The 18,606-nt window shown below is 37.3% G+C and overlaps 1 protein-coding gene across 1 annotated transcript in view; it reads left to right on the top strand.

Annotated features, from left to right (window-relative positions):
* The window catches only part of LOC128661719 (transient receptor potential cation channel subfamily V member 6), a 286,517-nt gene that overhangs the window by 186,537 nt on the left and 81,374 nt on the right, over positions 1 to 18,606 (top strand). The window contains exon 17 of the mRNA XM_053715942.1: positions 18,204 to 18,405. Within this exon, the coding sequence (XP_053571917.1) occupies positions 18,204 to 18,405 (202 nt within the window). The remainder of the gene's footprint in view (positions 1 to 18,203; positions 18,406 to 18,606) is intronic.

Genomic DNA, 18,606 nt, shown 5'->3' with positions numbered 1-18,606 from the left:
TTAGTAGGTAGATTGCTAAAAACCCATAGAGCTCGTATCGTTAGCGAGTGTGCATTGACACTTATTTATCCATTAATAGTTTGGTTTTAAATTAAAGGTTAGTATGTATCTAAAATTTGGCGTTAGTCTTGTGGGTGGTATTCCATGAAGTATGTATGGGTAAAGTCCACAAATCCCTTTTGGATGTAAAGGGCCGGCCAATCATTAGTGGTATAGGCTCCATGTTTGAACCCCTTTCCCAGTGGCTGGATGCCATACTCCAACTGCTGGTTAAAGGTTTGGCCAGCTATTTGAGGGATACAAAGCAGCTACTAACTGAATTAGAGTCCATGTCCTGGCATAAGGACTACAACTGGTTAACAGTGTATGTGGTTGCTTTGTATTCCTCAATACCCCATGACAGAGGTTTGTAGGCAATCAGTTTCTTTCTAGAGAGAGTGACCAACTATGATCGAAAGTTTTGTGAATATATTCTTAGGGTAACCAAATTTTTGTTAACCCATGTCTTCACTTTTACCTCCAAAGATGTGGGATGGCTATGGGGGCTAAGGTTGCCCCCTCCTATGCCAACCTGTTCATGGGTTAGTGGGAGCTGTCTCACATCTTTGGATGTGCTGAGCATCTAAGAGAAAGGATTATATACTATAGAAGGTATATTGCTGATCTTCTGATCATCTGGAAAGGTGGTCAAAATGATGCTGAGATATTTGTGAACACACTTCAGAACAAGGTTGGCATTCAGTTCACCTCTGAGTTTGGGGGTACAAAAATCAATTATCTGGACGTTACTTTCCAAGGTACTTTAAATGGTAAAATTATAACTGAGGTATATAGGAAGCCCATCTCTGGTAACACCCTCCTCCATGCCCGCAGCTGTCACCCCCTTTAAATCTGTCGTAAAAGGACAATTTATTAGACTACGCAGAAATTGCACTAGGGATAAAGAATTTGAAAAGCATAAAATGATTTGGAGGAGAGGTTTTGCAGCAGAGGTTATAGGAGAAGGGATGTGGAATCAAGTGGCAGCCACTAACAGAGAGGTCTATTTAAGACTAAGAGTAACTGAAAAAGAGAGGTTTGAGGGGGTCTCTTTCATCACCCAATATAGCAACCAGTTCCACCAAGTCTGTAATATAATACGGAAACATTTTTCAATGCTGAAAGCTGATGATGGCCTGGTGGATGTGGTTGCTAAGGGGTGTAGGTATACATTTAAGAGAGTTAAATATATAGGGAACATGGTAGCCCCTACCCAACTGAAACTAAAAACAACCAATGATTCATCTTGGCTGTGATTTAAGGGCACCTATAGATGCAGCTATGCTTGTGACTACATGCAGATTGGGGAAGACTTTATGAGCACGGTCACTGGGGAGATTCAGACATTTCTCCTGTTTAAATTGTAGGGTGGTTTATGTTGTGTACCTCTTTACATGCATCCAATGTGAGAAACAGTATGTGGGGCTCACAAGTAGGGAAATAAGACAAAGAATGTGTGAGCACCTTTCCGGTATAAAACTAGGAAAATTAACTATGGTGCACAATAAAAAGGCTAATTATTGAAATTGTGAGGTGCAAGGAGAGAGGAGGGGGGGGGGATAAACTTTTGGGCATGAAAGAAGGTTTTTTTGGATACACAGGCTCAGGACTAGAGTACCAGATGGATTTAATTGTGAATATGATGTGATCAACCTCTGGGAATAATTAGCCTGGGTCTGTGTATACCATGAAAACAATAGTCTGAATAAGGCATTAACCTCTTAAGGACATATGACGGAATTTTTCCGTCATAAAACAATTGAGCAAACTGAAAGCTGTGTCCTTAAAGGGTTAACAAAGGATAAATAGGAATACTTAGACAAACACAAAATTGAATATGTAAATTTGCCCACCACCTCCTCCTAAACCCCTCCCTCCCCCCTCTCCCTCCCTCCTTCCCCCCTCTCCCTCCCTCCCTCCCTCCCCCCTCTCCCTCCCTCCCTCCCCCCTCTCCCTCCCTCCTTCCCCCCTCCCTCCCTCCCCCCTTCCCCCCTCCCTCCCTCCCCCCTCCCCTTTTTTATGGTCATGAGCACCAGGGAAATTTATATACATAGGTACAAATAGGGATTATCTTTTCCGAGGAAATGTCATCATCTAAATAAATTGCCAGACAGCGCATTTACCCACTGTCCTAAGGTTCATTTTTCAAGGTTTAAATATCAATATATTCACATACTATTTCTGAAAATCCTAGCATAGAGTTTATAAAAAATGTTTTTGTTAGGTATAGAAAATGTGAATGGCATACAATGACTAATGAACATGAAGTTGTATTTGTATTAAACATTGTATTCATGCATTTAAATTAATAACTTTGTGCTGAATGCCATAGATAAAGCATTACAAGTATGCTAGGTGTTTGTATAAATTGTACATAAATATTTATTCCGTTATACTGTCAGTTGTGTGCTTAGAATACTTCACATATGTATTAGATTGTGTCACATTTAAGTATATATATATATATATATATATATATATATATATATATATATATATATATATATATATATATATATATATATATGTTTTTTATCTATGTAAATCCCTATGGTCAGGGGTGGAGATTAAGGGTTTACTCCTGGCTTGTGGTTTTAACCAATTATAGCACCAGCAGGTGTTTAAAAGTTTTGCGTAGACTTTTGCCTGCAAGTACGATTATGGCTGGGATAGCCGAAACACGTCAGTGGCAGTCAGCTGAGGAGTAAGCTCCTCTCTTCATCCCCACTATCTCTGTGTGGATCCTTTTCTTGTATGGATTTTTACTTTTGAAGAAATAAGTTATTTTTTTCTTTTTATCCAGATGGTGTCAGAGTGCTCCTTTTTTTTGGTTGAAGAAATGGATGGGTATTTGTCAGTTCATTGGCTATGAGGAACATCCACCCTACCCCACTAACACGTGACCCTGTTTTGGTGTGTGTGGATAGGTGGAGACAATTCAGGATGCTCATTATAACACATTGGATCATAGGGAGTTATTTTAGGATTGGTTGCGAGATCATTTCAGGTAGGATACTAATATATTTTATTTATAAATGCAAGGAGAGAAGCACAGACAAGTTTCAAGTGTAGGATACTAAATTTAATAATACTGCACACGTTATAATGGCAACTCACAAGATGGATGATTAAAAACTGCACATCACAAAAGATACAAAGGCACTTATTCCAAAGAACGTCCCGACTCGACTCCAGATTCACAGTCACAAGCAATCCCATGGGCGGTATGCTGATGTTGAGCTTCCTGTAGTAGGAATCCAAACCAAATGGGCAAAAGAGTTCACTTAGCCGCCCTGGAATCAAATAAGCCTGCTACAGATTGCTGGAAAAAGCACACCCTCAGCTACAACCAATCCAATCCTCAATTTAATGAGGATCTATGGAGGCCTCACAGGGTCACAGGACATCAACCAATAACTTCTACGCGTTTCGTCCCGATCGACGGGACTTTTTCAGGAATGGTGTAAGGTAGACATAGTACTCCTTATAAAGGGTAGTGAAAGAAGAAAGAACAGCCTCCAAAAAATGCAATATAATGCAATATAAAAACATATAATATTCATATCAATTAAATAGAGTGCATAATAAAAATATATAAAATACATATTTGATACAAGAATAAATTACTCAGATGCATATATATATATATATATATATATATATATATATACAATCTAAAAATGCACAAATGTATAAAGACACTCATACACAATTTATACAATTTGAATGAAAAGAATCTTTAAAACAATAATTAAGAATGAATAAATAAAATCAGTATATAATCTATTGACAATTCATGTATGTAACACACTAAAAAACACTATAAAAAAGCTTGGATATCTAATTCAATATTTAAAGTGACACTGAACCCAATTTTTTTATTTCATGATTCAGATAGAGCATGACATTTTAAGCAACTTTCTAATTTACTCCTATTAACAACTTTTCTTCGTTCTCTTGCTTTATTTTAACAGCAGGAATGTAAATCTTAGCAGCCAGCCCATTTTAGGTTCAGCACCATGGATAGCGCTTGCTTATTGGAGGATTACATTTACCCACCAATAAGCAAGCATAACCCAGGTTCTCAACCAAAAATGGGCCGGCTCCTATGGATCCCATTCCTGCTTTTTAAATAAAGCTAGCAAAAGAACAAAGAAAAATTGATAATAGGAGTAAATTAGAAAGTTGCTTAAAATTGCATTCTCTATCTGAATCATGAAAGAAAAAAATGTGGGTTTACTGTCCCTTTAACCCTTTAGGTTCAAGACAGTCAAGGGTTTTAATCTAAAAAGTTTTCCTTTGTCTAAGCCTTAACAGTCTATTAGTATCCCATTTATTGGGGGCAACCCATTCTACAATTCTAATGCTGAGATCTTGGGGATTCTGATTATGGCATATTTTAAAGTGAAAGGATACACTGTGATTGTCAAAACCTGTTTCAATATTTTTAATGTGTTCCCTCAACCTGTATTTGATTTTTCTTTTGGTTCTACCGATGTAAATCTTGCCACATGTACAGGTTAACTGATATACAACATATGTTGTATGACAAGTGCATCAACTTTTGCACTTAAAGAATCTACTTCCATCAAAGTTGGAAAAAGAGGTGTTATTGTTATCTATGCGCTTACACATAATACAGTCTTTCTGTTTACAAGGAAATAAGCCCACAGAAGCTCCACACCATTCACCAAATTTCCTATTTTAGAAGGCTGTCTAAGTTTTGTGGGGGCAAAACTATTTTTGATATCTTTATTTTTTCTAAAAATCACTTCAGGTTTGTCTCCTAGTATTTTATCCAACACTGGATCTAGTTTCAATACCTTCCAGTATTTGCTCAAGATATTTTTTATTTTGTAGTGTTGATTATTATACCTAGTTACAAACATAAAGTGAAAGTAAATCCTAGCGTTTTACAAACGCTAGGATCTACTATTGAAACAAATAAAGGGCACTTTCATTCATGAAGTATAAGATACTTCATGTAGAAAGCTCCTTTATTTGATTCAATCGATAGCCATTTTTAGCTGCTACAGCAGCCCACGGCTAAAAAATTTTTTGGCTAAGAGGTGACGTTTTCACCTTTTAGCCAATAGCCGTGCGGTAAATCCGGCTTGGCGCCCATGGGAGCCGGAATTACTGCACGGCTATTGGGTAGGAGGTGAAAACGTCACCTCTTAGCCAAATTTTTTTTTAGCCGTGCTCTGCTGTAGGAGCTAAGAGCGGTGATCGATTGAATCAAATAAAGGAGCTTTCTACATGAAGTATCTTATACTTCATGAATGAAAGTGCCCTTTATTTGTTTCAATAGTAAATCCTGGTGTTTGTAAAACGCTAGGATTTACTTTCACTTTAAGATCATTTCCTTTTTGATGTTTCTCTGATTTAGTTTTTATGGACAAATTATTCAAAAGCTGTGACCTATCCATATAAGCAACCTTCTTCCTAGTGTCCTCTAAGAGATCGGAACTATATCCCTTTTATAAAAATGTGTCTGTTAGGATCATAGCTAATCTTTTATGTTCGTACAATTGCGCCTAATCCTCTGATACTGCCCTAGTGGAATATTTGTTTTCCATCGTTTAAGATGGCCACTCTTAGCATTAAGTAGGCTGTTTCTATCTGTGGGTTTACGGAAATTCTTAACGGATACAGTGTTAGTACCTGTATCATGTTATAAAGTAAGGTCCAAAATAGTAATTGACACAGGAGAACTTTCACAAGTGAACTTTAGATTATAGGTGTTACCATTAATATACGTCATAAAATCATTAATTTTATCCATGGGACCCTGCCATATTAACACAATATTGTCGATAAAACAATAATATTTGATTATATTATTAATGTAAGGATTATTATTCCAGATCCTAATATCTTCAAACTGAGACATATATAAATTGGCATACGATAGGGCAAATGTAGTCCCCATTGCAGTGCCTTGAACCTGTTTGCAATAGATGCCCTCAAACAGAAAATAAATATGATAGCATCTAAAATAAATTGAATTTGTAATCTTGATAAATTACTCTTTTCAAGAATATTTTTAACAGCTAATACTCCTTGTTCGTGGGGTATGCTAGTGTAAAGAGCCGCGGCGTCACAAGTGATCCAAATATAATCTTGAGCCCAGGTAAAACCTTGCATTTTGTTGATAACGTCTATTGTGTCTCTGAGATAGGCTCTAGTACATGTAACCAAAGGTTGCAAAAAAGAATCAATATATTTGGATAAATTGTCACAGAGAGAGCCTATCCCAGAGACAATAGGCCTGGCAGGTGGGTTCAAAGGATCCTTGTGAACCTTAGGCAAATGATAAAAGTTTGCTATTTTAGGTGCAATCTCATATAAAAATTTAAATTCATCCATATTTAAAATATTTAAAGATTTGGCCTCAGATAAAAACATAAATAATTCCTTTTTGTATTTTTCAGTGGGATTAAATATTAATAATAAATGTGTCAGTGTCGCTATGCCTCATTTAAATAATCCCCCCTGTTCTGAACAACAATGCCTCCACCTTTGTCCGCAGCCCTGAACATAATATCAGAAGTTTCACTTAAAGCTTTAAAGGCTAACCTCTCTTCTTTGGAGAGATTATCTCTACAATACTGGGATTGAAAATTGGGTATTTTAGACAAGGACTCTATATCCTGGCAGACCAATCTATTAAATATCTTAATGTATTCAGTTTGGGTATGCATGGGGTAAAAAATAGACTTGCGTTTTAGAGAGCAATGTTTGATAGGGAAATCCTCATCGTCTTCATACACAGATATCCATGATAGATTAAAGTTATCACAATCCCCATCTCATTGTTTATGTGATGAGAATGAACTCCAATCTGGGCGTCTATGCTTTGATTATTTGATATTTTATCATTTGATTTTTATGTGTGTGAAGGAATAAAGTGGTTCTTGTTATGCTTGGAGGTATTTTCTATATATGTCATGATTGTTTATAGGCCCCTTAGATTGGGTGACCATTTTGTGATTGGCTACTGCTGTGTATATATATATATATATATATATATATATATATATATATATATATATATATATATATATATATATATATATATATATATATATATATATATATAATACCTTCTTCCCCTGTAATAGGAAATCTTTAGAGGCAGGTTTATAGAAAAAAAGTAAATTACATACACAATTTTTATTTATTCCTTCTTAACAAATGGAATTTATTCCTCATTTAAACCAGTCAGTAAAATGCAGAACCTTATTACACCCGTGTTCTGAAACCATTTTATTCTCTTGCAGTCCTTGTATTTCAGTCAGTATCAGAGACGTTTCTGTTTGCTGCCTCATAAATGTGTTTTTTTCTGTGGATCAAGCACTTTTACAAGGCCACTTTTGTATGCAGAAATACAGAAAATGTCCAAAAGATACCATATTGAATGCAAATAAAGTGATATTGTGTGTATGTGTGTATATGTGTTTGTGTGTGTTAGTGTATATGTGTGTGTATGTGCATATGTGTGTGTGTATATATGTGTGTGTTTCCATACATTGTAAACACCAACATGGGAATTACTACTTCCCAAATATTTCAACTAAATACTTTGGGCTAGATTACGAGTGGCACACTAACAGTTACGCCAGAGCTCGTATTACAAATTGAAAGTAAACGCGATCGCTTGAGAGCAATTGAAGTTAATGTGCGTCTGGATAGCACGCCCTTAGATCTGTGTGTGTGTGTGTGTGTGTGTGTGTAAGTATAAGTGTGTGTGTATATGTGTCTGTGTGTTTGTGTGTATATGTGTGTGTGTGTGTGTGTGTGTGTGTATGTATGTGTTTGTGTGTGTGTTTCCAAATTGTACAGAGTAAACACCAGCATGGGAATTACTACTTCCCAAATATTTTAACTAAATTTGTGTGTGACGGTTGTAGTGCTCTTATTACAAGTTGAAAGTAAACGTGATCACTTGGGTGCCGGTATAGTGTATCCTCAAAGCTCTATTTGTTAAACAGAAAAGTGTTGCATAACACATAAAAAATACATTACAACGTACAGTTACAGTCATAATACCCCTATCTAATAAAAATATATTTTAAAAAAATGATTGCACAAATTTTAAATAAAATATCCTGCCCAGACAATACCCGCTTAACTGGGTCTGGAGCAGGGGAGAGTTGCACATGTGGACATTTTATGTGATTCTCCTAACCATCATCCTAAATGCATCACATTGATTTTCTGCTTTCTCTTTTTTTATAACTGTGTTTGCGATATATGTTTGTGTTGGACAATAATGTATTTTTCTATCAGTGGAGAATGGTGCTAAGATATAATTGATATTATTTGTCTCTGCAATCTGTCTATTTCTTTTTTTGAAAATACAGGGAGTGCAGAATTATTAGGCAAGTTGTATTTTTGAGGATTAATTTTATTATTGAACAACAACCATGTTCTCAATGAACCCAAAAAACTCATTAATATCAAAGCTGAATAGTTTTGGAAGTAGTTTTTAGTTTGTTTTTAGTTATAGCTATTTTAGGGGCATATCTGTGTGTGCAGGTGACTATTACTGTGCATAATTATTAGGCAACTTAACAAAAAAGAAATATATACCCATTTCAATTATTTATTTTTACCAGTGAAACCAATATAACATCTCAACATTCACAAATATACATTTCTGACATTCAAAAACAAAACAAAAACAAATCAGTGACCAATATAGCCACCTTTCTTTGCAAGGACACTCAAAAGCCTGCCATCCATGGATACTGTCAGTGTTTTGATCTGTTCACCATCAACATTGCGTGCAGCAGCAACCACAGCCTCCCAGGCGCTGTTCAGAGAGGTGTACTGTTTTCCCTCCATGTAAATCTCACATTTGATGATGGACCACAGATTCTCAATGGGGTTCAGATCAGGTGAACAAGGAGGCCATGTCATTAGATTTTCTTCTTTTATACCCTTTCTTGCCAGCCACGCTGTGGAGTACTTGGACGCGTGTGATGGAGCATTGTCCTGCATGAAAATCATGTTTTTCTTGAAGGATGCAGACTTCTTCCTGTACCACTGCTTGAAGAAGGTGTCTTCCAGAAACTGGCAGTAGGACTGGGAGTTGAGCTTGACTCCATCCTCAACCCGAAAAGGCCCCACAAGCTCATCTTTGATGATACCAGCCCAAACCAGTACTCCACCTCCACCTTGCTGGCGTCTGAGTCGGACTGGAGCTCTCTGCCCTTTACCAATCCAGCCACGGGCCCATCCATCTGGCCCATCAAGACTCACTCTCATTTCATCAGTCCATAAAACCTTAGAAAAATCAGTCTTGAGATATTTCTTGGCCCAGTCTTGACGTTTCAGCTTGTGTGTCTTGTTCAGTGGTGGTCGTCTTTCAGCCTTTCTTACCTTGGCCATGTCTCTGAGTATTGCACACCTTGTGCTTTTGGGCACTCCAGTGATGTTGCAGCTCTGAAATATGCAAACAAAGGGTGGTGTGAGTGCTAATCAGGAAAAAGGTTTCTGTGCTTGAATCCCTAATATGGTCTGATAAAATCTCCAATTACAGACTATACGATAAAGAGGTGAGAGTGGTGTGGGATAAGCGCTCCAGCTAAGTAGAGCCAACCAGATTATTATGAAAAATAAAATGAAATAACAAGAGGAACTAATGATAATAAAAGAGAATTTTTATAGTGATTTAAGTAGATAACTAGTTAATGCATACAGAATATGTTAGCATATACTCAATTACATAAGATGCCGGCGTCAGTAACAATCAAACATATTAATCATATTAAAAACAGAAAAATACAGCCGATATAAAATTTCTAAAAGGTTCCCTGAGTGTTTCTTAAAAATATATACGAATATGAATAAACTTGATAAAGGTAAATGACTCTTAGCACAGTGAAATTGGCTCGGCTAAATGTTACCAGTATTGTTTTTAAGCAATGGAATATTTGGTCACAGTATTCAGTGGAGGCGTCTGATCTGTTCAGCCGTTAGGAGTAACTGTGAGTGATGGATCGGGAGGTGTGACGTCACGTCACCTGACTATTGTATTCCTCCAATCTCTGTGATATGCTTAAACACAACAAGTTTGAAATTTGTATCCAATTCTCAATTGTAACAAAGTGTACTTGTTTATGTGATGGTTAGTATCAATACTTGCAAGTGTCCAATGTCCAAAGAATCTGTCCAAATTTGAAAAAAAACGGTTTGTTTTATCAGCAGCTCTGAATCCTATGGAGTGTTGATCCGTTTGGTTTTATATCCGTTCTGAAATGTGAAACTTGTCCTTATCCGAAGAAGCTCCTAAGCACTTGGTTTTTAGTGTATATTAGGGCTATGATGGGAGCAAAGGAAGAAACAAGGGGGCACACAGGAATTATTCATACATCGATCTCAGTGTTGATTCAAGGAGATAGAAATGAACCTGTTTTTGTGCCAGTAAAACAATTTAGCAGTTCAATAGCCTTAGTATATAATTGGTTACACACAGGAATTACTCATATGTCCTCCCTCTATATTAATCATAGAGATAGGGATGAACCTGTGGAGTGTAACACTACCAGTAATAAAATTCTGAATTGACAGGAGTAAGCAAATCCTACGCGTTTCGGCAGTGTTAGCTGCCTTTATCAAGTCTTGATAAAGATTAATATAGAGGGAGGACATATGAGTAATTCCTGTGTGTAACCAATTATATACTAAGGCTATTGAACTGCTAAATTGTTTTACTGGCACAAAAACAGGTTCATTTCTATCTCCTTGAATCAACACTGAGATCGATGTATGAATAATTCCTGTGTGCCCCCTTGTTTCTTCCTTTGCTCCCATCATAGCCCTAATATACACTAAAAACCAAGTGCTTAGGAGCTTCTTCGGATAAGGACAAGTTTCACATTTCAGAACGGATATAAAACCAAACGGATCAACACTCCATAGGATTCAGAGCTGCTGATAAAACAAACCGTTTTTTTTCAAATTTGGACAGATTCTTTGGACATTGGACACTTGCAATTATTGATACTAACCATCACATAAACAAGTACACTTTGTTACAATTGAGAATTGGATACAAATTTCAAACTTGTTGTGTTTAAGCATATCACAGAGATTGGAGGAATACAATAGTCAGGTGACGTGACGTCACACCTCCCGATCCATCACTCACAGTTACTCCTAACGGCTGAACAGATCAGACGCCTCCACTGAATACTGTGACCAAATATTCCATTGCTTAAAAATAATACTGGTAACATTTAGCCGAGCCAATTTCACTGTGCTAAGAGTCATTTACCTTTATCAAGTTTATTCATATTCGTATATATTTTTAAGAAACACTCAGGGAACCTTTTAGAAATTTTATATCGGCTGTATTTTTCTGTTTTTAATATGAATAATATGTTTGATTGTTACTGATGCCGGCATCTTATGTAATTGAGTATATGCTAACATATTCTGTATGCATTAACTAGTTATCTACTTAAATCACTATAAAAATTCTCTTTTATTATCATTAGTTCCTCTTGTTATTTCATTTTATTTTTCATAATAATCTGGTTGGCTCTACTTAGCTGGAGCGCTTATCCCACACCACTCTCAGCTCTGAAATATGGCCAAACTGGTGGCAAGTGGCATCTTGGCAGCTGCACGCTTGACTTTTCTCAGTTCATGGGCAGTTATTTTGCGCCTTGGTTTTTCCACACGCTTCTTGCGACCCTGTTGACTATTTTGAATGAAACGCTTGATTGTTCGATGATCACGCTTCAGAAGCTTTGCAATTTTAAGAGTGCTGCATCCCTCTGCAAGATATCTCACTATTTTTGACTTTTCTGAGCCTGTCAAGTCCTTCTTTTGACCCATTTTGCCAAAGGAAAGGAAGTTGCCTAATAATTATGCACACCTGATATAGGGTGTTGATGTCATTAGACCACACCCCTTCTCATTACAGAGATGCACATCACCTAATATGCTTAATTGGTAGTAGGCTTTCGAGCCTATACAGCTTGGAGTAAGACCACATGCATAAAGAGGATGATGTGGTCAAAATACTCATTTGCCTAATAATTCTGCACTCCCTGTACTGTATGTGTGCACCATGGTCTATGCAAAGCATGAGGTTAAAGAGATGGTGAGATTTGCTTAATTTGGAAATCAGAGAGCAATGTGAGCTTTTCTAAGGAAAAAGGGCAATGTTTGCTCAGCTGGCTTGTATGATGCACGACTTTCAGAGCTCATATAAAAGGGAAAAATAGCAATGATGCACTAATATACTGTTAAAAGAACGTGTGTAATGATACACACAACAGGGCGCTATATAAATTACTAAAGATTACTAAAACAATTTGATATACACACTGCACTATAAGTGTACAGTGTCAATATTTCACCCTAATTATATATATGTGTCACAAATAAAAATTAAACAACAATAAACATCATAAAAACATTTTAAAATAAACATAATAAAGTCCATATATCTGCAGGTATAATGTCCAGTACAAAAGGACAGTACTTACAAAAGAAGAGTCCATATATTGAAATGTGTAAAAGGTTAATTGTAAACCAATATAGTCACGCAGCTCCTCCAAAAAAGGGTATACTCCAAAGTTCCCAACAGTGAACACTACAAAAAACAAGAGCAAGAGAAGCGCGGACTCAAGTGTAGCATTAACAATTTATTATTTCAAACACAAACGATATGTAAACACTCACAAGATGCTCATAGCCAATTTTCACATCAAAGCCGACTGCTATTAGCCTCCCAATCTCCACTCCTAATATCCCTCTGTGTCTGTGTTCCGTAGTATAATTATTCCAAACGCACCCTTGTTGTGGGGAAGCTCTGTGCTACAAGCCGACTAGACCCGCTCTGCAGTCGCGGGGTGGTGACGTCCTAGGTGCGCTTGGTAATGGACACGTCCGTGGATATTTCTTGAAAGAGGTTAAAGAGATGGTGAGATTTGCTTAATATGGAAAACAGAGAGCAATGTGAGCTTTTCTAAGGAAAAAAGGCAATATTTGCTCAGCTGGCTTGTATGATGCACGACTTTCAGAGCTCAGATAAAAGAGAAAAATAGCAATGATGCACTAATATACTGTTCATTAAAGGGACAGTCAGCACCAGAATTTTTGTTGTTTTAAAAGATAGATAATCCTTTAATTACCAATTCCCCAGTTTTGCATAACCAACACAGTTATAATTATACACGTTTTACCTCTGTAATTACCTTGTATCTAAGCCTCAGCAGACTGCCCGCTCATTTCAGTGCTTTTGACAGATTTGCATTTTAGCCAATCAGAGCTGTCTCCATGGTAAATTCATGTGCAAGAGCTCAATGTTATCTATATGAAACACGTGAACTAATGCCCTCTAGTGGTAAAAAATGATCAAAATGCATTTGGATTAGAGGCGGCCTTCAATTAGCATATGAACCTCCTAGGTTTAGCTTTCAACTAAGAATACCAAGAGAACAAAGCAAAATTGGTGATAAAAGTAAATTGGAAAGTTGTTTAAAATTACATGCCCTATTTGAAACATGAAAGTTTTTTTTGGACTTGACTGTCCCTTTAAATTAAATGTAGATGGTATAAAGTATTGGATAACAAAGGAGCTTGACATTGTAGGGATTATGTCCCTACATAGTGACATTCCTGATGCTCCAATTTGAAATTGTCTGGTTAACATCAATGCCCCTTTAAGCACAAATACACTACTGGGCCCAAGTGGGCAGCAAATGCTTAGGAGTTGCCTTATTAACTTCTTCCTAATGGCTCCAAATATAAAGGTCGGTATTTTTGGTCACATGACAGCCATCTTATGCTACAGCAGCAAAAGGTATAAGCTACATATACAACTGAAAAAAGAAGCCAAATGGATTTAATGAAAGGTTCTTCTCACTTTTGGCATTTTTGTTTAATTATCCGCTCTGTTGTGCACCTATACATATTATATACTGTTTAACAGACAAAAGGGGCATGCTTGTGACACTCTATATGTGTATAGGGGCATGCTTGTGACACTCTATATGTGTATAGGGGCATGCTTGTGACACTCTATATGTGTATAGGGGCATGCTTGTGACACTCTATATGTGTATAGGGGCATGCTTGTGACACTCTATATGTGTTTGTTGCAGTTTTCTTTATAGCAATTTCCACAAAACTAGTGTAGCTAAAAAGAAAAATATCTCAAAATAGATTATTTTGCCCTGGTTTTAGAAATACCTCACACATTTGGTTTCCAAGTAATTTATCGCAAGAATAGGCCAAATATTATTGGTTTAACATTAACATTTGCTTTGCTTGGACTTTAACCCTTTGAGTGCTAAGCATTTTCCCACCTGGGTGCTAAGATTTTTTTAAGGTGTTTTTATTTTTTTATTTTTTTAACAAATTTTTTTTTTACTTTTTTTTACTTTTTTCAGACCCCCAAGACTTACACTGTTGGAAAGGTTAGGCGATTACCTTTCCAATGGTGGGTCTTGGGGGTCTGTAGCTGCTTAGATGTCTGAGATACAGGCTTCTAAGCAGCATGCCCCCTGCTCCTATACTTAACATTGTTAAGTATAAATAAAGTTGCGCGGTGACGTCATCACGTTATTGCGCGTGACGTCACCACGCAAAAACGGGAAGCCCCGGCGATGCCTGTCACTCTACATGCACAATCGCCGGGGTAGGAGCGGGTGGGAGCCCCCAGATCTCCCTCAAGATGGGAGAGTGCTAATGACGGCTCTGAGCCGTCATTAGCACCAGAGTGGGAAACTCTGTGATGGCTCAGAGCCGTCATTAGCACTCAAAGGGTTAAAGGGACACTAAACCCAAAATTTTTCTTTCATGATTCAGATAGAGCATGCAATTTTAAGCAACTTTCTAATTTACTCCTATTATCAAATCATGGTTATAGACTGCTCTGTTGTCTCTATTGATTAGGCTTTACAGGAACATGATCCTTCTGGCTTGTAAAGTACAGACAACTCAAGTAGCTGCACTTTTCCGCATACACTGTTCTGTTTAATCAATATATAACTAGCTATCTCTAAATCACAAAAATCATTTTATCATGAACCTATTGCAACTACAAAAGTTAGACAATTTAGAGTTAGAAGCTATAAATGACTCATAGGGGCCTATTTAACAAAGGTCTGTCGGACCTGATCTGACAGTGCGGATCAGGTCCGACAGACCTCGCTGAATGCGGAGAGCAATACGCTCTCCCTATTCAGCATTGCACCAGCAGCTCTTGTGAGCTGCTGGTGCAACGCCGCCCTCTGCAGATTCACGGCCAATCGGCCGCCAGCAGGGGATTGTCAATCAACCCAATCGTACTCGATCGTGCAGACGGACAGGTTATGGAGCAGCGGCCCTCAAGCTCCGTCCGGAGCTTGATAAATGGGCCCCATATAGTGATTCTCATGATTAGGATGTCCCTGACCAAGGGAACTCAGTGCCCACTATTAGTTATTAAAGGTAACAGTTGTACATGGCTTTTGTTATTTTCTTACACAATCATTTTTACTTTCATGATTGCGAGATAATCATATGAGTTATATATAAAGATGACATAACGGGCTCCATTTACCAAGCAGTGATTGCGGCTTCAGAGACCCTTTGTTTCAGGCTCACCTGAAATGATTGTTAAAGGGACATGAAACCCAAATGTTTTCTTTCATGATTCAGATAGAGAATACAATTTTAAACAATTTTACAATTGACTTCTATTATTTAATTTGCTTCCTTCTCTTGTTATCCTTTGTTGAAAGCTTTTTCTAGCAAAGCTCAGGAGCAGCAGAGAACCAAGGTTCTAGCTGTTGATTGTTGGCTGCATATATATATATATATATATGTATATATATTAGATAATAGAAGTAAATTAGAAAGTTGTTTAAAATTGTATTCTCTATCTGAATCATGAAAGAAAAAATGTAGGTTTCATGTTCCTTTAAAGGGACACTGTAACCAAAATTTTTCTTTCGTGATTCAGATTGAGCATGAAATTTTAAGCAACTTTCTAATTTACTCCTATTATCAAATTTTCTTCATTCTCTTGGTATCTTTATTTGAAATGCAAGAATGTAAGTTTAGATGCCGGCCCATTTTTGGTGAACAACCTGGGTTGTCCTTGCTGATTGGTGGATAAATTCATCCACCAATAAAAATGTGCTGTCCAGAGTCCTGAAACCAAAAAAAAGTTTAGATGTCTTCTTTTTCAAATAATGATAGCAAGAGAACGAAGAAAAATTGAAAATAGGAGTAAATTAGAAAGTTGCTTAAAATTGCATGCTCTTTCTGAATTACAAAAGAAAAAAATTTGGGTTCAGTGTCCCCTTAAGTTGCAGCGGCTTTAAGAATTGAAATCATTTTTACTTGATACGATCGTGATGATTGACAGTTCATGTTAGCATCCGATTGGCCACCAGTGAGCATGGGTGGCATTGTACCAGCATTGCTGGTGCAATGCTTGTTCAGTGTTAAGTGAGGACAGCATACGCTTGCAGCGAGGTCCAGTGGATATAATTCACAGTAGTTAATCATGGCCGTCTGACCCATAGTAAATGTAGCCTAATGACTGAAATTGTAGAAACTAATGGTAAGTTTGTATTATAAGTACTCATGTTACTATATAAATGGGGGAAAGCTGTGTATTATCAAGTATAAAATTACAATGAGTTGTACAAATGTGAATTTGTAGAGCAACTTTCCAATTTACTTTTTTCATAAAATTTATTTTGTTCTCTTGGCATTCTTTGTTGAAAGCTAAACCTAGTTGGGCTCATATGATTATTTTGAAACCCTTGAAGGCTGCCTTTTATCTCAGTGCATTTTGTCTGTTTTTCACAGCTAGACAGCGCTAGTTCATGTGTGCCATATAGATAACATTGTGCTCACTCCAGTGGAGTTGTTTATGAATCAGCACTGACTGGCTAAAATGCAAGCCTGTGAAAAGAACTGAGATAAGGGGGCAGTCTGCAGAGGGTTAGATACAAGGTAATCACAGAGGTAAAACGTTTATTAATATAACAGTGTTGGTTACGCAGAACTGTCTAGCTGTAAAAAAATAACCTGTCAAAATGCACTAAGATAAGAGGCAGCCTTCAAGGACTTAGAAATTAGCAAATGAACCTACCTAGGTTTAGCTTTCAACTAAGAATACCAAGAGAACAAAGAAAATGTGATTATAGAAGTAGTGCAGGCTTGCAAGAGTGAGTCTGTAACCTAGGTGGCACAGATAATTGACCTCAAACTTTGGGGTGATTGACAGGACCTGTTGGTTTCCAGGAGCAGGGGGCAGAGGTGATTGCAGGTGGACAGGTTCTCTGCTTGAGAACGTATCTACCTGCAGCTTGAAAATGTTCCTGTTAGACGTGATAGTATCAGTCTAGGACTGGTGTAAGAGGTCATTCTGTGCTTTGTTGTGCAGAGCTGCCACTTTGGTAATTTATGTCATGCAGAGATATTTTAGTTATAATAAAACGGATTAACAGTCAAGAATTTTATGTGAAAATGGAAATATATTTTGTCTGTCATTATAGATAAAGTAGCTATATACAGCTACTTAACTCCCCACTAGAACATATTAAGAAGCAGTAATTGCAGGGTGTATCATTTCTTTGGGGTGGGGGCGTGGAACCCAAACATCTTAGTATCGGCTTTGTCCTGGGGTATTTTCTAATCTTTGTAATAATTTTTTTCCATAACATTCACCACTTAAATTTTTTTTGTAGACAAATTATTTGATAAGCTCTATTAAAGATTTGGAGGCCTATTTAAGAAAGGTCTTGCGGACCTAATCCGACAGTGCGGATCAGGTCAGCAAGACCTCGCTGAATGCGGAGAGCAATACGCTCTCCATATTCAGCATTGCACCAGCAGCTCACAAGAGCTGCTGGTGCAGCGCCGCCCCCTGAAGACTCGCGGCCATCAACCCGATCGTACTCGATCGGGTTGAATAGTGGCAATTCCTGTCCGCCTCATCAGAGCAGGCGGACAGGGTTATGGAGCAGCGGTCTTTAGACCGCTGCTTCATAACTGCTGTTTCTGGCGAGTCTGAAGACTCGCCAGAAACACAGGCCCTCAAGCGCCATACGGAGCTTGATAAATGGGCCTCTTGGAATATACCACTGTTAAAGATGGAGACAATACTACTGAATAATGAGCTTGTGCAACTTCTCTCCTAGGGTTTACGATAACGCCACTGCAAACGCAGCCATGCAGCAAGCCAGCATGTTGCTACAAATAGAAGAAAATCTTAGCAAGAAGAGAAAGTACAAATTTGAAAAATATCTACACAGCACATGTTCACCTCTAACCATCTTCTACGATGATGATCTAACTCTAAACCAAGATGATGACCTGAAAAAAGTGACAATTCAAATTAAGGTAAGTCATGACTTTTATAGTAATTTGTCAATACAGTGAGCATAAATGTAGAGTTTATTTTTGTGCAATGTTAATGTAGTATTAAATCAATAAATACACAGTTATGCATTGTAAACCAACTTTCCAACTTAGTTTCATTATTTATTTTGCTCCTTTTTCATGTAATTTAGCTCTGAAAAGTGTGGCTTTTCTTATTTTCAG

Source organism: Bombina bombina, chromosome 5, assembly GCF_027579735.1.
Source record: "Bombina bombina isolate aBomBom1 chromosome 5, aBomBom1.pri, whole genome shotgun sequence".
NCBI classification, from domain to species: Eukaryota; Metazoa; Chordata; class Amphibia; order Anura; family Bombinatoridae; genus Bombina; species Bombina bombina.
The sequence above is the reverse complement of the archived record's forward strand: the minus strand, read 5'-3'. Positions and strand labels throughout refer to the sequence as shown.